Genomic DNA, 19140 nt, shown 5'->3' with positions numbered 1-19140 from the left:
ATTGACTCCGCATGACCCAGGTTTCCAGTATTCGTTCAATATTCCTATGCGAATAGACTTGATACATGCGACCAAAATCATTTTTTTTGCAAGTGTATTTTTTCATTGGTTTCAATTTCATACGTCGATCATCTGAATCGGTTCAGAAGTTCAGAAGATATATTTTTTTGAAAAAAGTCATCGGACCACCTTAAAATGAAGATGGGTACCCTAATGAAAAAAAAACGGGTCTAATATTTTGTGATAAGTAACGAAACTACCATGGAATGGATGTATATTGAAAAAAATGTTTCGTTGCAGTTTTGATGAATTTGCGTAATTTGCGGATACTCTCCATCAAAGTTTGGACTCTCTGTAGGTTTTGATTCTCTACTAGCAGACCCGACGAACTTCGTCCCGATTTTTTTATTTGAATACTTTCAAACATCCACGTTTTCTTACTAAGTGAACGTTAGTGAGTCCAATCACTGAACTCTTCATTCATTGATTACCCTTTGACCCTTTTACAATTTCCTTTTACTATAAATTGTCTAGTACTTCTACAAAAATTCGTCCTCATAATATAAAATTATTTTCAGACACAATTCTCGTTCAAGATTCTTTAAGCATTTGGAAATAACATGTTTCTCCGTTGCATGGAATACATGTTTGATACAGAGAATATTACAAAATAAAGACAGCTCAAATCGGACCATTCCTTCCTCGGGTTTAGGGCACACCAACACATTTGGCCTTCCATTTTTGTTTATATAGATAGAAGATATAGGAATGCCTTATTCCGTCTGAAAATCATTTTCCACTTTCGAACAAAAATCAATTTCGTTAGCGCCAACATCAAATGGACTAACAACGCTTAGCTAATTGTAGAACATATGGGAATTCAATTTTCCGAATTTTCCTATTTTTTTCTACACTATATTGATCTACGGGAAGAGACGAATACAACGAAATATACATGACTCAAATTGAACCATTCCTTCCTCGGGTTTTGCGCTTACCATTTAGCCTTCCATTTTTATTTATAGATATAAGATATGGAAATGCGTTATTTCGCCTGAAAATCTATTTCCACTTACGAACAAAGATAAATTTCGATAGCGCAAACATCGAATGGACTAACAACGCTTATTATGATGTAATTTTTGAACATGTGGGAATTCAATTTTCCGAATTTTCCGACCTTCCTTCAAAGTTTTCCGAAAATTTTCCGGTTTTTCTCTCCACTATATTGATCTACGGGAAGAGACAAATAAAACAAAATAAAGAAGGCTAGAATTGGACCTCCCCTATTTCGGGTTTTCCGCTTAGCAACAGATTTTGCCTTATATTTTTATTTATATAGATTGGATTTCATTTCACGATCCCTTAATGTCTGCAGCATCCCGAGTCACATTGGCACTCTTCTTTGATTTCCGCTTGACAATTGCCCAATATTTTTCGATTTTTCAGTACCACGTCGTGTTTTTAATGTGGGTATCCAAAATCAAATTCTTCTCTCGACTTCCATCCTGGCCAACTTTTTCAAAAGAAAACGGATCAACGTGAATTATTTACTGTCGAAAGATACTGGTTTTCCAAACAATTTTCTGTCAGAAGATTTCTGAATTGCCTACTACGATCGTGGTTATAAATTTGAAAAAGATCTCGAGTTCTAAATGTTTTAAGTTTTATCTTTCTCAAAGGGTTTCGATGCTATACTGCCGTAATCTCGCAAAGTGACGCAAGCGCCAGAGGTAAGAATTTTCAGTACGAGACTTTTTGTAAAATTGCATGTATAATCAGCATACGCGTACATTACGAAAATCTGATCTGTACAAAATGTGTATTGTTGATGGAAAAACATTGCCATCGGCTTGATTTTTGAAAAAATGCAGTTTTGTTTAAGCTATGCCACCAACGCCAATTTGTTTTGGAAACAGCAAATTTAAATCGCTGTTTCCACAACCGATTGGCGTTCATCCATCAAAGTATGTGAGAATCTGTTTCCAATTATTTTCTCCAACATGCTGCCGTTGAGCGAAGCATCAGGGAGAAGAATTCACATACTTACCCAACTTTGTAGCATGAGTCGAGCAGGTCAACGTAGTTGAGAACCCGTTTGTAATAATTATGGACAGCACCGATTTTTTCGAATTCAAAATGCAATTGAAACCATCCGTGTTAAATAACATAATGCCGTCCGAAATAATCCGAAGTAAAACAGATTCAGTTTACGCGAGGATGTTTTGAGTTATGTTACAAGATGTGTTTGGTTTTGTTTGGAGCATTTAGAAGAGTGCAGCTGTTCACCAAATCCGACATTTATCCTTCAATCAACACTCAGCTTCAATTTATCCGAAAGAGAAATTGAACAGGCGATGAAAGTAAACATCGTCAAGAAGCTTTGTCCCTTGATGCCTGAAGAAAAAAGACATTACATATTAGGGAATCCTTGTAATCAACAATTAAATTGATGAGTTTGAACTATTTAGTTCTAATATTTATGAGCTATATGTGAGAACAGCAATACACTTCAATCTAGGATAACTGTACTTTAAGATGAGTTTGATTTCATGAATTTAAAGTACATGGTTTTGTGAGCTTCTTAGTACATGATTTCTAATTCTGAAACAAAATTGCTATTATAAAAGTAACATTACATGGGGATGGACTGTTTTTGATTAAAATACTTGGCATGACAAGCTTCTCGGAAAAGTGTTTTTTTACAAGAAAGAAGGCATGTGACTTTTATTATGCTAAACGTTCATTACGGAAGAAGTTGTTATGTGAATATTGCTGTCCCTGCTCGTTCATCGTACTCTATCAGAACAGATAAAAAAAATCACATCACATCACTATCAAATTACGTCACAACATAGAGAAAATGGCGCTTGCGCCCCATCACAGTGGAAATGGCGCTTGCGCCACTCCGTTTTCAAGCTTTCACAGGGTCTTTTTCTCACATTTCTGTAAATTTTCACAGTTGTTTGGAAGGATTTGGTATTCTTTATCGATCTATAACAAAGAACGTAAAATGTCAATGTTGGCGCTTGCGTCACTTTGCGAGATTACGGCAGTATACTGCCGTTCCACGCATAGCTGTCCCATGTTCCAAAATCAGCAACTGCGAAAAATGCAATCAAAGTTTTTTACCATATTTGTCCTCCAGAAGCTTTAAGCATTCCAGTTCAGCAATAGACCGGGTTTTTATAAGCAGTTAACTATTGTCTAATGACATTTGAAGAGTTCCTCTCAAGCTTGTATACAGGTTTATAAATTCATTGCGGGACAGTTATGCTTAGAATATCAATATGGGACTATTGAATTAAATGTTGTTTTCTGAAATAAAATGGCAACAAACAATTAGGATTTTGTGTTTTTTTTCCGAATGATGTATAACAACATTGTTTTATGAATAAAGGAGTGATCTGCAGCACCTTTTCAGAATATAAATATCACTGTTACTAGGGGCATTTGCCAGGTGTACACGTGCTAGGTTAAACTTTTTTGCGAATTAGTACATAAGCCCAGAAATGAATCTGACGGCGTGACATAAAATTCTTGTACTTGAAACGATTCATTTACTATGGATCTAGAAAAAATACATGGTGGGACAGTTATGCCTAGAATATCAACGTGGGATAATTGAGCTTTTTCGAAGCTGGGAACAAACAATATTTTTTTTCTTGTTCATCCGGAATATTAGGCATAAAAACATCGTTTTATGAAGAAAAGTGAAAATTGTCAAAAAGTATTGTGTGTACCGGTAATTTCTTCGGTTCTACAATGGATGGCGAAATTTGATTATTATTCCAGTGAATCAAATTTCCAGACATTCGTTGGAAAGCTACTGTCATTGTGCGTCTTTTCCAGTATCTGTCAAAAAGTTGAAGCGTAAACAACATAGTTTTTTGCCACTTTGAATATGTCGAATTTCGTACCAATGAGAATGTTTTTGCGGGAAGTGTTACTTCATTACTTCAACATGAAGAAAAAAAACTGCGGAAAGTCATCACATTTTGGTGGAAGTTTATGGTGACCATGCTCCAACCGAGCGAACGTGTCAGTCGTGGTTTGCACGGCTTAAAAGTGGTTATTTTGACTTGAAAGACGAAGAACGTTCCGGACCGCCAACAAAGTTTGATGAAGGAGGTGATGATTGGAGGCTTTACTCGATCAAGATCAGTCACAAAGCAGTAGCTCAGCAAATCATATCCGATCGTTTAAAAGCAATGGGAATGATTCGAAAGATAGGACATTGGGTACCGTATGAATTGAAGCCACGAGACGTCGAACGCCGTTTTTTCACGCGCGATCAACTGCTCCAACGGCATAGAAGAAAGATTTTTTTTGCATCGAATCGTTACTGGCGATGAAAAGTGGGTCCAAAAAGAGGCATCTACATCGACGACCGCGCGGAATATTCACGGCCAGAAGGTTATTTGGTGGGACCAGCTGGGTGTATACTATGAGCTGCTAAAACCGAACGAAACCATTACGGGGGACCTCTACCGACGACAATTGATGCATTTGAGCCGTGCACTGGAGGAAAAACGGCCACAATACGAGCAAAGACACGATGAAGGTATCTTGCAGCACGACAATGCTCAGCCGCATGTTGGAAAACCGGTCAAAACATACTTGGAAACGCTGAAATGGGAGGTTCTATTCCACCGCCGTATTCTCCAGACATTGCTCCGTCCGGTTATATTTGTGGTATAACCGCAAGGTTGACGTAGGACTATCGTTGATTTAGTTATCATTTGTTTGAAGTTGAATCTGAATCCATTCCGAATGAATGAATTAATTAATATTTGGGGGACTTCGAAAACGAGAGCGCTACGTTGGAGGCACAAAGTTTGATGCATCCAATATTGGATACTAAAATATTCTACTAATGCGGAAGAATAATCTTCAGAAACTTTCCGTGATTGAATCGAGAGAAGGTGTGGTTTACGATGGCAATTTGGAAGGCAAACTAGAGGCGTATGAACTCTCGGAGTTTGAAACTTTCCGCGATTGAGCAATAATCGATTGAAAATTATATGATTTTCGCGATGCGAAACATTTTCTGTTGCGCGCGCATCCAATATTTGATACCAAAATACCCTGATGGGCAAGAAAAATCTTCAGAAGCTTTCCTGCTAATTATACATGATTGAAAAATCACAAAACCAAATGTATTTGGTCGCAGTATCATATGGATAGAAAACATTAAAAATAAACTCTTTCGCTTGAATGTAGTTTTCAATTCCAAGGGGAACTGGTGGATTATTTTTCAGCAACGATGACATCTTTCCGGAATCTTCTCGATGCTGGTTAACAACCGAACGAAAAGAGTTTCGCGCGTGTATGTGTGGCTGCTGCTCCGATGCCTCAAGCGGAACCGTTTTTCGATGCTGGTACTTTCTTGGTTGCTTTTTCAGTGGTATCACTCTCCTCCTGATGGATTCCCTTCTGGCCTAAGCTACATAAACAGTCTCTTGGTGACACCGTTCATCAGCGCTTTCATGATGAGCTTCACCACAACAGCGACAACATGCTCCAATCGCTGTTCAATTATAACTGAGTAGATTTCCGAGCAGCGCTTGCTTATATATCGATTGGTGATTTCAATAGCCTGTTTTGAAAGCAGTTTTAAGGCTATTGAAATAAGTTTTTGGATCAAAAAGCAACAAGTATATAACGCGTAGACATTTTATCTTTAGAATGAAGTGTTTATCGTACCATTTCGTTCATTTGTTTAGGAGCTATTAACGCTCATAATCTCGGTCTCCGGCGTAACGCTTTCGTTTACGAAACTTTGATTTTACAACCCGGTATAGAAATGAAATACGTAGTCCTACGTCAAAAAACTGAAGCATTTCGGGCAGTGATAAAATGTAATTGGTAGAATAATACAAGCAGTGATGCCAAACTATGAGATCGAAGTGTCCTACTATGTATTGAGGCCAGTAGAAAACGAAAAACACGTAAAACGTAAAACTTATGCTGTAGCGCACACGTTTGAAACATTGGAAGATTTCGCGTGTGCAGTGCTGCGCTCATGGCCGTCTAAATGTTAAAATGCTTCTTATCAGATCTGAAAATGCCCAGTTTGAGGCATTTATTAGTTTTTATATCTACATTATTCAATGATGAATCACTCACAATCATAGCACAAATTAGGACACTCCAGGTATTCGTTAATGTTGTTCTGTAATCTCCAACACAGTGTTGGAAAAAATCATCTTCGCTAAGATCAAATGTATGGGGGTCTCCGTAGCCACATTGGTTGCGCGTTCGCTTAGTAAGCGATCGATCGTGAGTTCAAAACTCAGGGCCCTCATTGACCATCTTTGTGTTGTTACAGAATAGCTACGTCCACGCAACAATCATCAGCGATGGAGATCGATCCACGGTCGAAATAAGATCGATTCATCCATACAACTGCTCTGCTCTGCAAGAAACATCGGGCTGCTGTTCTATAAATAACTCAACAATGATCAATCAACTGTCTCCGCTGTACGGTGGTCCAACTGGATAATGGAAGAACAGAAAGAATAATCTTACGCCTAAATGGCTACTGTGTGAATGTACCATATGTAATGGTATAGAAGGAATACTGGCGATTGACAACTGTGTAATGTGCTAATTATAGATATGATAACCATGTGACATGTACACGATTCAAATTCGGCTCTGTTACATCTAAAAAAAATGCTAATGAGCCTTAAATAAATAAATGGGATAAAAAAAAAAGATCAAATGTATCCAAAGTATAAATAACAGCAAAGTTATGAACCCCACTCAATGTCGCATTCATTCATTATAGCAAATTTGCTCATGCAACAGCGATATGAACAAAATGAACTCGTTTGTGATTGTCATCAACATAATGAGGGCAGTGTGTTTCAAGCTGAAAAAAAGTCATTTACACTGGAACAAAATCATATTCATTTCTCGTGAATATTTGTTGATATTCTAAGACACTGCTCCAACATACCCTTACGCTTCGCTCACTTTCCTCGCTTAGGTCTCCAATCCCAACCAGGCTTCCAGCTTTTCCCTTCTGTATCTTTCACGCACTACAAAATGGGACGGTTTTGATTAAATTTGGTTAAACTGATGAAACTTTAATTTTTTAATGCAGTACTGATGCTTGCGCCAGTAAGTTGCGTCTCAGCATCAATACTATAGTCACAGCCACAGCCACTCTTTATGACGAAAATATCGTTGCTGGAACGCAGAATCAAGTATTTTTATAGATAGAATCCTCAAGTCCGATTGATTTTTGAAATATATCTGCCGTTGAAATAAGCGGGTTGGTATAAATGGAACAGAATATACATAACATTGAGTTCGTAGATTTACTCCAAAGACTTCTTCGTAAAGTATTGATGATCAAAACTTCCATTATACAGCGTGAGTTTATGTAATGGGATTCTCAATGGATTACATTCTAGGTTTTGTCCAGGTTAAAATGAATGAAAGAGAAAGATCGTACATAAATAGAGCGTAGAATTGGATTTTATTCATCATTTTGCAGTATTTTGGGTGTCAGAAGATCATCACCAAAGTTATGCCACGTGTATCCCCAAAACTTGGGATCACCCCTCCGATCCAGCGGCTGATTTCCTGGTGGAAGTGCAGTTGCGTTGTACTCATCCAGTTTAACCAACATCATTTCCAGAATTTCAGGATACTGTCCCGCCAAATTTTCATTCTCACACGGATCCCTTTCAACATCGAACAGACATGGTTTTTCCAGTGGTTTGCAACCATTTCTTTTTTCGTTCGTACATTGGATGGTTGCCTCTTCGCGAAGTTTCAGAATCACATCTTGTGATGGGAGCATTTTCATTGCATTTAACACAGTTCCCGTTGGACTTGACGTGATTGCCGATAAATTGTACGACTTAATGTCACGATCACCAGCTGGTCCATACCATTGATCCCACTGCCCATTGTAGTTTGTGCCTTTCAGTAGCTTCCAATTGTTAACGGTTAACGCTGCACTTCCCCAAATATCATCAATGTTATGCAGAATTTGATTTCGTTCAGTGCGATCTCCGTTTTGCAGCTGCTTCCAAACATTAATACCACCGAGATCGCGGGGAAGTGCTCTGAAAATAAAATGTTGTCAGGGTGATAATAGCTCACTTTTTTTGATTCTATATTTACGTTATATTATATCCTGCAGCCTTCAGTAATGTCGGAAGCCAATCGGTGATGTGAATAGTTTGATGTGAAACACGTCGACTTTCCTCAATCAAGGGGCTCCATATGAACCCCGCAGCTCTGACTCCACCTTCCCAAAGTGTGTTTTTGACTCCTCTCAGTGGCCAATTAGAAGCCCAGTTATCATTGAATCCATTGGCCGGACCACCATTGTCCGTACTGAAGACGATTATTGAATTTTCGAGCATACCGCGCGATTTCAAAGCCTTGATAATGGCTCCAACAGAATCATCTAATTCCTTCAGCATTGCTGTGAATAATCCAAACTATTTTAGAACTCGTTGGTAACATTGGACAAGCTTTTAGTTACCTGCGAATTTCCTTCTACGATAGTCATTGATTGAAGTTAGCTTATCGACAGTATCGTCCGGTGCAGGATGAAAATCGTAGGGGTTCGCCGAATGAACCGCTCCGTGGGCTACGTACAGAAATAGTGGATCCGACACGGGATGGGAGCTAATCCGCGCGACTGCTTCTTCTCGAATCACGTGAGTTGTGTACTTCCCATGTAGATCATAAGCCACATCATAGCCCCGCCGCATGTCAATACCCCAGGTTTGTGTTTCAACAGCGGTGTGATCGAACAAATGATGATGGCCGGTCCAGAATCCCACGTGCGAATCGAATCCTCGCTGCAGAGGGGTATATTTGCGCGTGTAATGACCAAGGTGCCATTTTCCGACAATGTGATTCTTGTAGCTGCAAGTGGAAAAAACTTTTGTTAATATATTCTATGTAAACTAAAATGATTTGGGTTTTTCGTGCAGTTGGGTAAAAGTGGTTATTAGCATCACTATTGTTATCCCCATACTGATGAAAAATAATAATGATGGAAGTAATACCTCCTACGTTGGGAACGTTAGGCTCATTCAAGAAAACCATCTTCTATTGTGTTTGTTTCGGGATAAGGTTGGGGAGTTTGCTTTTTTTGTGTCCGTTACTACAGATGTAAATAAGTTGAGATGTTCCTATTTTTTATTTTTCCATTAGAATGCCCATTTCCATTTTATGGTGGTCCGAAAAAAAAATTTCCCCATTTTTCCGAAAAATCCTTTTTTCAAAATTTCATAACTTTTGAACTTCTAAACCGGTTCAGATGATCGACATATCAAATTATAACCAATGTGCTAGTCTATAACGGGATATCGAGGACAAGGTGGCGATACAATATCCTTTTGAGCTCCAGGTAAGCCATTTCTCTTGCCGTGAAGGAGCGAGATTTGTCTCTCCAGTTTTTCGTGTCCGACCGTGAGACCTCAGGGCGAGTTCCTGTCTATGATCTGCAACCCATACTTGGATTATCTTTTTTTTTATTAAATCGTTTATTTTTACAAGCTCAGTTACATAAGTTTTAAGGAGCCAAACTCTCATCTGTATTGTTACATGTATATATAAACATTTTTCATTAATTCTAATGTTAATGAAGTCGAGAACCGATTACTCGCGGTTTGCTCGAGTTTAGAAGGGTGACATTTTTTCTTCAGGAAAAGGAAGAGGTATAAGGAAATGTTGACAATGTTCACACTCACATTCATCACACTCAATTCTTAAGCTTATCTTATATCTAATATGTATTTACATTACCTTATTCTATTGTTAGTAAGGGATTTGATTTCTCGCGAAGGAAAAGGAAAACGAGAATATAAGGATATAAGGACAATCACACACGAAGATCTACATTGGGCTGCCTTCCTCTGACCGAAGAAAGTTCTCTAAATTCGATCTGGCAACAAGATACACCTCGCAAGACCAAACAACGTGTTCGATGTCGTGGTAACCTTGGCCACAAGCACAGATATTGCTATCGGCAAGATTAAAACGAAAGAGGAGCGCGTCTAACGACTTACTTTTTAGTTTTATCTCAGAAAAAAAATCCATATAAATATACTGGGAATTTTGCTGGTTGTGTATGAGAATTGTCATTATAGTCTACATTAAAAAGCTTTCCGCTCCGCGCTTATATAATGCTTACTCTTCTTTTCGATTCTACTTCATCTGTTCGCATTTTCGAAGGTACAGTGTCGACATTTTTTGAATTTTGAAGTTAACGTGAAGGAAATACAGGGTTTTCCATTTCGGGCTTCCGAAAGTATACAGTCCTGCGCTGACAACCGTTTGACATAGCTGTCAACCAAAGCGTCATATCGTTAGTTGAATGTCTGCCATTTTACAATATGGATCGTTTTAGCATCGCACAACGTGTTAATTTTGTTAAATTATACTTTAAAAATGATGAAAAACCGGCAAATGTTTTTCGAGCATTTATGACGGATTTTGGACGTCATGGACGGCCTACAGAGCACACAATCGCTAATGTAGTGCGTAAATTCGAACAAACTGGATCCGTAGCGGATATTGTGAAACCTGTGCATCATCGTAATGTGCGTTCGGCCGAAAATATTGCTGCTGTTGCTGCCAGTGTGGAGGATGACCCGAATGTTTCGATTCCACGGCGTGCTCAGCAATTGGGCTTGTCAAACACATCATTGTGGCGAATTTTGCATTCGGACTTGCACCTACATTTATATGGATCCAACTGGTACAAAAATTAGAGCCTAGTGTCCATGGAATGCGTCGGGCATACGTCAATTGGGTGAACGAACAACAGCAGCAAAATGCTGAATTTTCGCATCAAATTTTCTTAAGCGATGAGGCACATTTCGAGCTCGGTGGCTATGTGAACACCCAAAATTTCCGTATATGGGGCTCAGAAAATCCACACGTGATTATTGAGAGGCCATTGCATCCACTAAAAGTTACTGTTTGGTGCGCATTATGGTCTGGTGGAGTCATCGGGCCGTATTTCTTTGAAAATGAGGACGGCGAGACGGTAACTGTGAATGGTGAGCGCTATGGCCGCATGTTAACCGATTTTTTTTTGCCACAAATTGAAGATATGGATACGGATGAAATGTGGTTTCAGCAGGACGGCGTCACGTGCCACACAACACGACCGAACATGGCCATATTGCGAACGAAATTTTAGGGACGCATAATTTCGCGTTTTGGTGATGCCAATTGGCCGTCCAGATCATGCGATTTGAACCCGCTAGACTTTTTTTTTGTGGGGTTATGCGAAAGACCGTGTCTATGCCAACTCTCCGCAAACTCTTGAACATTTGAGAGACAACATTCGTAAAGTTATGATTGAGATACCACCCCATATGTGCCGAAAAGTCATCGAAAATTACCTGTTCCGGATCAAGGTGTGCGAGGAAGCCCTAGGTGGACATTTGAATGATGTTGTATTTCACACATAATGGCATAAACCAAACTTTAATTTGAAATAAAAGTTTCATCGAAATTCGAATTCTAAGTGTGTTTTATTTCAATTTACTTTCGGAATTTAAAGTTGGAAAACCCTGTATAATCTATAAGAATCATTTGCCCGAAAAGTCTCGCAATTCAATATCAATAAAACGAAGATTAGAAACATAATAGGAACGGAAACGATGAAAGGAATATTAGCAACCAAAAATTATGTACAGTTAAATAAAAACGATACCTACAAGTTTCATTACATGTTCGCAGCAAATAACATCCAATGTACAATATTTATAGAAGTATGAACGTGTAAGCATCTTTTTTTTTATTAAACTGTATTTATTATTAAAAAGTGTTTTATTTCTTGAAGAATATATATAAAATTGTTTGTAAAGCAAGAAGTTGTAAGAATGATCCGTGAGACACGACAAATGAATTAGCAGGTACACTACAAATGTTTAAAATCTCCGTTCATGTGCATCAGTTGAAACATGGTTACGTAAATCGTTACGACTTGTGCGTTTCATCTATGCATCGATTTTTTTTAAAGCAAAACGTGGCGGGTGATGAAAACAGGTCATTTTAAACAATCAGACTGACCCAGTCTTCACCTGAAAAAAAATTATGATCTGGTTCAGGTGGTATTGGAGAGGAATTCTGTATTGTGAGCTTCTACCAAGCAACCAGATGATACATTCCCACAAATACTGCTCGCAACTGGACAAATTAGCTTCCATAATTAGATAATGTTTAGAATTGTTAGGCTACCTGAAAGATTTCAGAACCTGAATTGATTGCAAAACAACACTGTGCATATAAAATTCGAAAAATAATACTTTTGTTTCCTCAAAAATGGGTAAGAACTTTCCGGACAACCCAATATGAGCTATCCTGATTTTCCCTGATTTTTTTTTCATGGCAATCCTGGTAATGACATAACAGCGTCTGGATAAAGCATTCAACATTTCTCGTATTCTCTCAAGGAAGTACGGTGACTGCTTTTCCGGCCTCACTGAACGGATAGCTTCGACAGCGCTAAGACTATCCGTTACAATGTTATAGTGTTCAACAGGTCGTGAGGCGATGCTGTCCAGCGCCCAGTGTATTGCTGCCAATTCAGCAATATACACTTAGCAAGGATTCTGAACACTGTGTGGGGTGCTGAAAAATTCGTTGAACACTCCAATCACGTGGACTCATTCATAGAGGACCCATCAGAAAAGTACATATTATCACAATTGATACACCCATACTTTGCATTGAAGATTGTAGGAACGATCCCCGATCGAAGATAATCTGGAATTTCATGGATTTTTTTCCTTCGTGAACAGATCAAAATGTACAGAGGAATTGATGAAGTCAGGAAAACAAACACGGTTGGGAGTATACGAAGAAGGATCAACCTGCATGGAGATGAATTCATGATATGAACTCATGAAGCCAGAATGAAAATTTAGCTCGATCAACTGCTCAAAATTTCCGATCACCACTGGATTTATAACCTTACACCGGAACCGGAGGAACCGAAGAGATAGTAAATTGAAGCGATGTTTTAGTGGGAGTACGCCTGCCAAAATCTCGAGACTCATGGTATGGGTTGAGGGCATACATCCCAACGCAATACGGAGACAAAGATACTGAATTCGCTCGAGTTTAATTAGGTGTGTCTTGGCAGTTGATTGGAAACAGAAACTGCCATACTCCATCACTGAGAGAATAGTTGTTCGATACAACATTATATTAAGATATTCGGGATGGGCTCTCCTCCAGGTGCCGGTAATTGTACGGAGAAAATTTTATTCTTTGTTGGCATTTTATACTCAGATACCTAATATGGGCCTCTAAGTACATTTCGAGTCGAATCATACCCCAAGATACTTGAATGACATAGCATGAGTGATCGGTTTACCCAAAAGTTGAAGCTTTGGTTTTGCTGGTCTATGCTTCCTAGAAAAAAACACCATCTCTGGTTTCTCCGTGGAGAATTCGATCCCTAGCCCAATGGCCCAGGTTGAAAAATTGTTCAAAGTATCTTGTAAGGGTTCTTGCAGGTCGGATTCTTTTGATCCTACGACAGACACCACTCCATCATCTGCAAGTTGTCTTAAGCTGCAATTTTGTGTAAGGCAATTGGCAATGTCGCTTACATAGAAGTTGTACAAAAGGAGGCTTAAACAGGAGCCCTGAGGGAGGGCCATGTAAAAGAACATACTTACTGCCGAATTTCCGTGAGAAAAATTCAAATGTTTCTCACAAAGCAAGTTATATAACATGTTATTCAATAGAGGCGGCAGCTCCCGTAATTTGTCTGACAAAACCTCTATTGAAACTGAATCAAAGGCCCCCTTTATGTCCAAGAATACTGAAGCCATTTGTTTTTTTTTCGGCGTAAGCCATAAGAATTTCTGAAGAAAGTAACGCAAGACAATCATTCGTCCCCTTGCCCCTGCGGATATTGTGTATCTGAGAGTAAGCCATTCGTTTCAACCCAACGATCAAGGCGAAACAAAATTTGATTAAATCTAATTTATTGTATTTTTCAACGTTAAGCGTGATTTTTAATGAATTTCAATAAGCCGTGATAATGGATAATGACTGTAGATTCCTACAGTCTGCACAGAGGCACGTGTTAATCAGCCGCATTTCAATTACAAATTGCTGAATTAGAATAACAACAAAAAGCCAATTAGTGCACTGGGTGTATCAGATAAAATACCTGAAACAGCAAATTAGCGCTACTCACCCCAGCTCTCTCAGGTACTCCGGCAGTAATTTCTCCGTCAGCGGTAATCCACGCGGTTCCATGCCATACAAAACGGCGTGTTGCATTCCGTTGTGAATCGGATATTTCCCTGTCATCAGAGCTGCTCGCGACGGTGTACATATTGGCGTCACGTAGTATCGATTGAGGATCACTCCGGAATAGGCGAGGGCATCGAGGTTGGGAGTTGGTATCTGAGCCGATCCATGGAATCCAACGTCGTTCCAGCCGAGATCATCCGCAAGAATGAAGATAATGTTTGGTGGTGTAGGATTTTGACTCGAAACCAAAACGCCAATCGCAGTAAGTATTGCTTCCGATAAAATAAAAAATTGTGTTTTCTGATAATAAATTGTCTAACCCTTTTTGCATATTACATAACTTACGTATCAATAATAAATATCCCTTTGTAGCAGCCATTGCTTCGTGGTCTTCAGTTTGATAATCACAAGATCATTGAGGAAAATGTTCAAGTGCTATCAATCGATATCAATAACAATATTTGTTAAATAATCGAAACTTCCAACGAACACAATTACACAAAATCGCACGACCGCGTGACCTGCGCAGTGGACTTTAACTGGAAAAAGACAAACACCAACTGATACGGACTGACCTTCTCCAGACATCGAAAGTGGGACCATTTTCGAGCGGAGAAATTATAAATTCTTACCTTTTTATTCCTGCTTTCACGAGCTGATTCTCGTGTTCGACACGTTTCTCGTATATTGGCGGGTGTCAATGATCCTGACCTATTTATCATACAACTAAAATGCAGACCGCGTATTGTCAGCGTGGTATTGTACGATGTCGGTCACAGCAGATACGGGAATTATGGTGATATCATTTGTCACATCCGTCAGTGGCAGATGAGAGTGCGATGGGCGCTGAGCAGGGAATTTCCAGATGAATATGATACAATCATGAAAGGTGCGTGTTGAAATCATGAATGTTTTTGCTTTTGGGTAGCATGCAAGTGGTACGGGTATGTCATACTCATTATTTGTATATCAAAAAAAGGATTCGTAAGCTTTATTTTCATTAATTGTGAATGTTGTTTCCTGTCGGAATATTTTGCTTTGAATTGTTCTGTTTGAAAGTAATGTTCACTTGGAAATGGTTATAGTGACACCTTATTCCATTCTGGTTTGAGATACTTTACAATGATTTATTAATTTTGATCGGTATAAAAATATTCATCAGAATTGCTTTGATTTACTTGCGTACTTAAGTGCCCTTAGCCTCCTCTAATTGTGAATAGGGTCAACGTAAAAGATTTCCATCCTAGACGGTTGCCTGCTTGTGACTTGACATGGACTAAAGTAAGATTTCGGTTAGCTTGCTTTATTTCTCTATTGAGACTACCGCACTATGAATCTCTGTAGCGATGTTTTGTTCGATTTTGTTGTAGTCCTTATTTACAGTAATTGTTATAACATGTAACAGGTGTACAAGTATAAAGTAGAATTTGCCTTGAAAGAAAACACACGTTTATTGCATTAAAATAAATCCATCAATAGCTGCACATTTTTCCCATCTCTCTGGTAATTTGTGGATGCCACGCGCTAAAGGAACTGTTCCTTTTAGAAGCAAACCATTCATCAAGCCTCTTTCTCACATTTTAGTGATAAACATCCCAACCGAATAACTCAATCGTTTCCTGAACCGGTGTTGCAGTGTGTGGTTTTGCTACATGATAATGCTTCATATCATGTAACAAAACCAATTTGTGTTGCGTTTTTAATACTCTGGTCATTTTCCATCCAAAGCTCAATTCAAATTGATGATACATTCGATTGTTTCGCCAGGTTGTCCCATTAAACACAAAGCTTTGTCTCCCGTCTAGAGCAATTTGGTCGTGCTACCGATGTTGATGGATCCCTCGGATCAATCCATGATCTTTGACGCTTGGTATTCTCGAAATAAATCCACTTTCCATCGCCAATCACAATTACTTCCTTTTGTGCCTGGCGATCAGCATTTCATATGTGGGTTTTCATCAGTGTGCTGCTGTCTTTCGTTCAGTTCACATGGAACGTAATTTCCGATCTTCTGGGTTTTTCCCTTGGACTTCATAAGAATGGAGATGGCTTCTTGAATCTCATTTTATTGATCCGCTCGTTATTGTTGCGTTTGAATGTCATATTCGTGAAAAAGTGCTTGCTGTTTACTGCCCTCGAACTATTTCGAAGGTTTTCCCCGCTCTTCGTCAAGAACGCTCACGTCAAGATCACAATTTTGACGTAGGACTACTTCTTTCATTTCTATATCGGGGTGTAGAATCAAAGTTTCAAAAACGAAAGCGTTACGCCGGAGACCGAGATTTTGAGGGTTAATAGCTCCTAAACAACTGAACGAAATGGTATGATAAACACTTCATTTGAAAGATAAAATGTCTACGCGTTATATACTTGTTACTTTTTGATCCAAAAACTTATTTCAATAGCCTTAAAATTGCTTTCAAAACAAGCTATTAAAATCACCAATTGGTATATAATCGAGCGCCGCTCGGAAATCCACTCAGTTATAATTGAACAGCGATTGGAGCATGTTGTCGCTGCTGTGGTGAAGCTAACTTCGTTTATCATGACAGCGCTGATGAACGGTGTCACCAAGAGCCGATGGCGTTTGTGCACCCTAGGCCAGAAGGGAATCCATCAGGAGGAGAGTGATGCCACTGAAAAGGCGACCAAGAGAATATAAGCATCAAAAAACGGTTCCGCTTGAATCACCGAAGCAGCCGCCACACACTCACATACACGCGCGGAACTCTTTTCATTTGGTTTCCATCCAGCATCGAGAAGATTCCGGAAAGATGTCATCGTTGCTGAAAATTAATCCGCCAGTTCCCCTTGGAATTGGATAATACATTCAAGCGAAAGAGTTTATTTTAATGTTTTCTATCCATATAGTACTGCGATCAAATACATTTGGTTTTGTGATTTTTCAATTAGACTATTATAGATTATTCTTCCCTTCAGTAGGATATTTTCGTATCCAATATTGGATGTACGCGCATCGGAAAATGTTTCGCATCGCGAAAATCATATAATTTTCAATCGATTATTGCTCAGTCGCTGGATGTTTCAAACTCAGAGAGTTCATTCGCCTCTAGTTTGCCTTCCAAATTGCAATCGTAAACCACTCCTTCTCTCGATTCAATCACGGACAAAAAGCATACTTAAGCGATATTCTGGTGGTGAAACACATTCATTCTTTGTGTGGACACCGACTGGACAACATCGCTGCTGGACGAGCTGGACGAGCTGAACGGCGAGGGATCGAGTGATTCATTACCTGACCTGACCTGACCTGAAACGCATTCAGTTTGTTTCGAACTGTGAGGGAGCGCAAAAAAAAGCGATGCTTTTTCATAAATAACTGTGTTCTACTAGTCAATCCCTTTCATTTGATACCCATATTCATGGGGTTTTGAAAAAATATGTGATCCACCATTCTGTGGTGGCGGCCATTTTGGATTTGCATTTTTCATAAATAACTGTGTTCTCCTGGTCAATCCCCTTCATTTGATACCCACATTGATGGGGCTTTGAGAAAATGTGTAATCCGCCATTTTGTAGCGGTCGCCATCTTGGATTTTCAAGATCATGAAATACGCAGTTTTATAATGACTGCAGAGATAAAGGTGTGTTCCAAATTTCAGATCAACTGGTCAACAGGAAAGGGGTCAAATTTCAATTCATGTGGTACAGCGCCATAGACAAACATTTTACATACAAATATGTCACAGCTAAATAAAACCGTTTAAAAATTTCAGCATTCTATCAAATCGAGCGCGATTAGCCACTCATTCACTCGGCGCGACGCTTCCACGTTTCCCATTGAAACTCCTGCCTCTCACTCTTGCGGTATCGCACCGCATACATCCCCGGCAAATGCAGCTATATCTCTTATGCTGAAAATCAATCTCAAGATTCGTCTGCTTGGCGTCCGATGATAGAATGTGGTCCAGCACCACCATCGCTCACTTTATATAACCATATAGTTAACGTTGTAGCGACCGCCTATATTGACGTAGGACTACGTCTAACCGGAAGATATAGGGGGTGAAATGGAAATCTAGGCACTGAACAAGTAGGAAAAAATGCAAGATTTGGAACGCTTATAACTCGAGCATTTCTCAATAGATCGCAAAGGTTTTTGCATCAATTGATAGGAAATATATCTACGCATCTATCATAACGAATAACATTTCATTTTACTTGAGATAAATAATTGAATAATTGTGAAATATCAAGCATTGTCAAAATGCACTATGTGCCCATTTTTGATTGGTCCATTTTGTGCTCCTCAAATCGTACCGACCAAAACGGGCAACCAGAGCAGCAGCGAAATACAATGAAGCACGATTGGAAAGGAAAAAGAAAAAAAAATGAACGAAACATTGGTCGCAGTCTCACACATGCGTAATTCTCGAGCCAGCCAGTCAGCTTAAAAATCCCCGCTCCGCTGCCGTAACGATCATTCTTTGTGTGGACACCGACTGGACAACATCGTTACTGGACGAGCTGGACGGCGAGGGATCGAGTGCCTTTCTCAAGGCAAGAGGGCGGAGGTGGTGGCGCTGGAGTAGAGTAGAGTAGAGTTTTCAAAGGGCCTTTCTCAAGGCTAGAGACGAATGAACTGCAAAAGTTTAAAGTCTCTATAATACAATACCTACCTACCTACCGTAACGATCATTCTCATTCAAACCGTACACCACATCGGTTAGCATCACAACACATCAACAAACCAACCCAAGCAGCCATGTCTGGACATGGTAAAGGAGGAAAAGTGAAGGGAAAGGCAAAATCCCGCTCGAACCGTGTTGATCTGGAGTTCCCCGTAAGGGTAGCTAGGCCGAGCGCGTTAGTACCAGTGCACCAGTCCACCTAGCCGGCGTTATATAGTTTCGG

General features: G+C 39.4%; 1 protein-coding gene across 1 annotated transcript; it reads right to left on the bottom strand.

The window, feature by feature from the left end:
• Nucleotides 1–7462: 7462 nt before the first annotated feature.
• On the bottom strand, nucleotides 7463–15072 carry LOC129767347 (arylsulfatase B). The gene is made up of 6 exons (XM_055768101.1): nucleotides 14898–15072; nucleotides 14611–14804; nucleotides 14207–14537; nucleotides 8510–8898; nucleotides 8143–8449; nucleotides 7463–8084 (listed from the first exon to the last, which is right to left on the bottom strand). Exons 2-6 carry the CDS (start codon nucleotides 14642–14644, stop codon nucleotides 7490–7492), a joined length of 1656 nt encoding a protein of 551 aa, XP_055624076.1. The 5' UTR covers nucleotides 14645–14804; nucleotides 14898–15072; the 3' UTR covers nucleotides 7463–7489.
• Nucleotides 15073–19140: the final 4068 nt, after the last annotated feature.

The sequence above is a fragment of the Toxorhynchites rutilus genome, chromosome 2, assembly GCF_029784135.1.
Source record: "Toxorhynchites rutilus septentrionalis strain SRP chromosome 2, ASM2978413v1, whole genome shotgun sequence".
Lineage (NCBI taxonomy): Eukaryota > Metazoa > Arthropoda > Insecta > Diptera > Culicidae > Toxorhynchites > Toxorhynchites rutilus.
The sequence above is the reverse complement of the archived record's forward strand: the minus strand, read 5'-3'. Positions and strand labels throughout refer to the sequence as shown.